Source organism: Episyrphus balteatus, chromosome 2 (genome assembly GCF_945859705.1).
Source record: "Episyrphus balteatus chromosome 2, idEpiBalt1.1, whole genome shotgun sequence".
NCBI lineage: Eukaryota > Metazoa > Arthropoda > Insecta > Diptera > Syrphidae > Episyrphus > Episyrphus balteatus.
Window position 1 is genome coordinate 52,746,402 of NC_079135.1, and position 2,273 is coordinate 52,748,674.

General features: G+C 29.7%; 1 protein-coding gene across 1 annotated transcript; it reads left to right on the plus strand.

Annotated features, from left to right (window-relative positions):
* The first annotated feature begins 1,165 nt into the window (after positions 1–1,165).
* Positions 1,166–1,708, plus strand: LOC129908288 (U-scoloptoxin(16)-Cw1a-like). Its single transcript, XM_055984694.1, has 3 exons — positions 1,166–1,288; positions 1,357–1,465; positions 1,532–1,708. Exons 1-3 carry the CDS (start codon positions 1,231–1,233, stop codon positions 1,626–1,628), a joined length of 264 nt encoding a protein of 87 aa, XP_055840669.1. The 5' UTR covers positions 1,166–1,230; the 3' UTR covers positions 1,629–1,708.
* The last annotated feature ends 565 nt before the right edge of the window (positions 1,709–2,273 follow it).

Genomic DNA, 2,273 nt, shown 5'->3' on the forward strand with positions numbered 1-2,273 from the left:
TATGTGCAATTAGGTCATGCATATTTATTTTAAGCTGTAAAAATATACCTTTTAAACTCCATTTAATTTGCGATTTCAAAATAGGGTAAAACTATACAATACGCCCCACTTTTATTGAATCTTCAATAAAACAAAAAAAAAAATAAAGGAAATTAATAGTTTTTTTGTTTAATATAAAAAGTATAGTCTTTTTTCTTACTTTTGGCATATTCATATGTACTAAAATATGTTAGCATATATTATATATAAATCGTTTAAAAAAAGTTCATGGGGGCGTTTTGTAACTCATTTGCTGGGTAAAACGCCCCACACCAGTGACAAAACGCCCCTAAGGAAAAAGTAGGTACAAATGTATTAAATTAGAAAAATTAAATTATTTGATTTTGGATTATAGAATTTTGCGATGCTTTGCGGTCGCAAATGTTTCAATCTGGTAAAAAAAACTCGTGCAACGCCATATGGCAAGATATGCCCTGAAAACTAAACTTCTTTAAAAACGGTCCTGTAATAATTTTCGTTTTTGACCATAATGGCCGCAGTGTCGTCATTTTGTAATTTAATGCAATTCTTAAGCATATACCTAGCAAATAAAAAAAATGTTGATGTGTATTTACTCCATAATTTAGTGGGGCGTATTACACTTACTGTACTGGGGCGTTTTGTAAATTTCGAAGTGCAATAAGCGCATGCAAAAATATAGCAATCCAAACTGATTTCAAGGAATTGCCAAAAAAGGACTAAGAAGCCCAATTTTTGAACTTTCTAAATATATAAATCAATTTGATATTGTCTTTATACTTTTTGAAAAAATTAAATTTTGTCTGCGCTGGCAATATGTTTTGGTGCCAAATTTTTGTTTTGCAGTTTTTTCTTTTCAGGGCACACAGAATACTACAACACAATTGACGAGCAACTTAAATTAGTTTGAACAGTTTTCGTTTTGTTTGCTTAGCAACACCTGTGTGCGTACGAGACTGGTGGGGCGTTTTGTAAACTACGGCGGCGTATTGTATAGTTTTACCCTATTGTTGTTTTTTTTATATGAGAAACAGATGTTATCCATATATATAGAAGCCAAACATTTAAACAATCTATTTGGTATGGCGTTTTTTAAAATAAATATTTGTATTTAATTTTTCTGGTTAGACTGATCGCAAAAAGTACTTAAAGTCGAACCGTTCTTTATACAACCTATTTCTTAAGGAACTTTCAAAGTGTGAAATACTCAAAATGAAATTAATTCTATCAATTTTTTTGACTATCTGTCTTTTTGCATCGGTATTTGGTGGTATGTATCTTATCCATATAATTATGGAAATCTAGATACCTTGAAACTCAAAAAATATATTTTTTCAGATGGATGTATTATGGATGGAACAAGTCTTGAGGTTGGTGAATCTTACACCCCTCCTGGAACGTGTGCTAGATTTAAGTGTCATGCAAATGGGGACGTAACTGGCTTAGCGTAAGTTTATAACAATATATGTAAGAATCTTTTATAAGAAAAGCTTTTCATATGTTTTGTATATAGTTGCCCAGTAATGTTTGCCGGGCCCGAATGCGATTATATCCCAGAAGATACTTCAAAGTCTTACCCAGATTGTTGTGCTTCTTTTGTGTGTCCATAATTGTGATGAATGAACGACGACGATACCTGGTGAAGCAAGTCTTTTCTTGAATTATTAAGATGAATTAAAATATTCCGAATAAATTAAAAATTTGGTTTAAAAACATAAGTATTTTTTTTTTTTTAATTTAAGAGCAGATTTAGTGGAAGTATCAAAGTAATGAACATCACAACAAAAACATTACTGTTAAAAAAGAGGCAAGTTCTCCTATATTAAAATTATGCTGGCACAAAAAGGACTGAGATATAAAAGTGTACCAAGTCCTAAAGTTTAGTTTAAAAAAAAATACCATATTTATTTTCTCATTATATGTATTAATTTTTTTATTTTAAAAGCTTACAAAAAAATTATGCGATTTAAAAGCCAAGTATTTCTTCTTAAGAACAAAACCATTTTTAAATTTTTACAATGCGCAAAAAGTTTAAAAATAAAAAGCAAAACAAAAACATGAATTTTTATCTTCTCACGTCATGTCATTAATTCCATTTTTTTCCCTAACAACCTTTACAAAATTTTATACCATCTGAAAGCTTATTGTCTTATTGCCCAAAACATATATCGATCAGGTCTATGAGACATCTACAAAAAGAGCTAGAATTTTTTGAACTCGATCAAAGTTTATAAAAAAAAAGAAAAAAAAACATT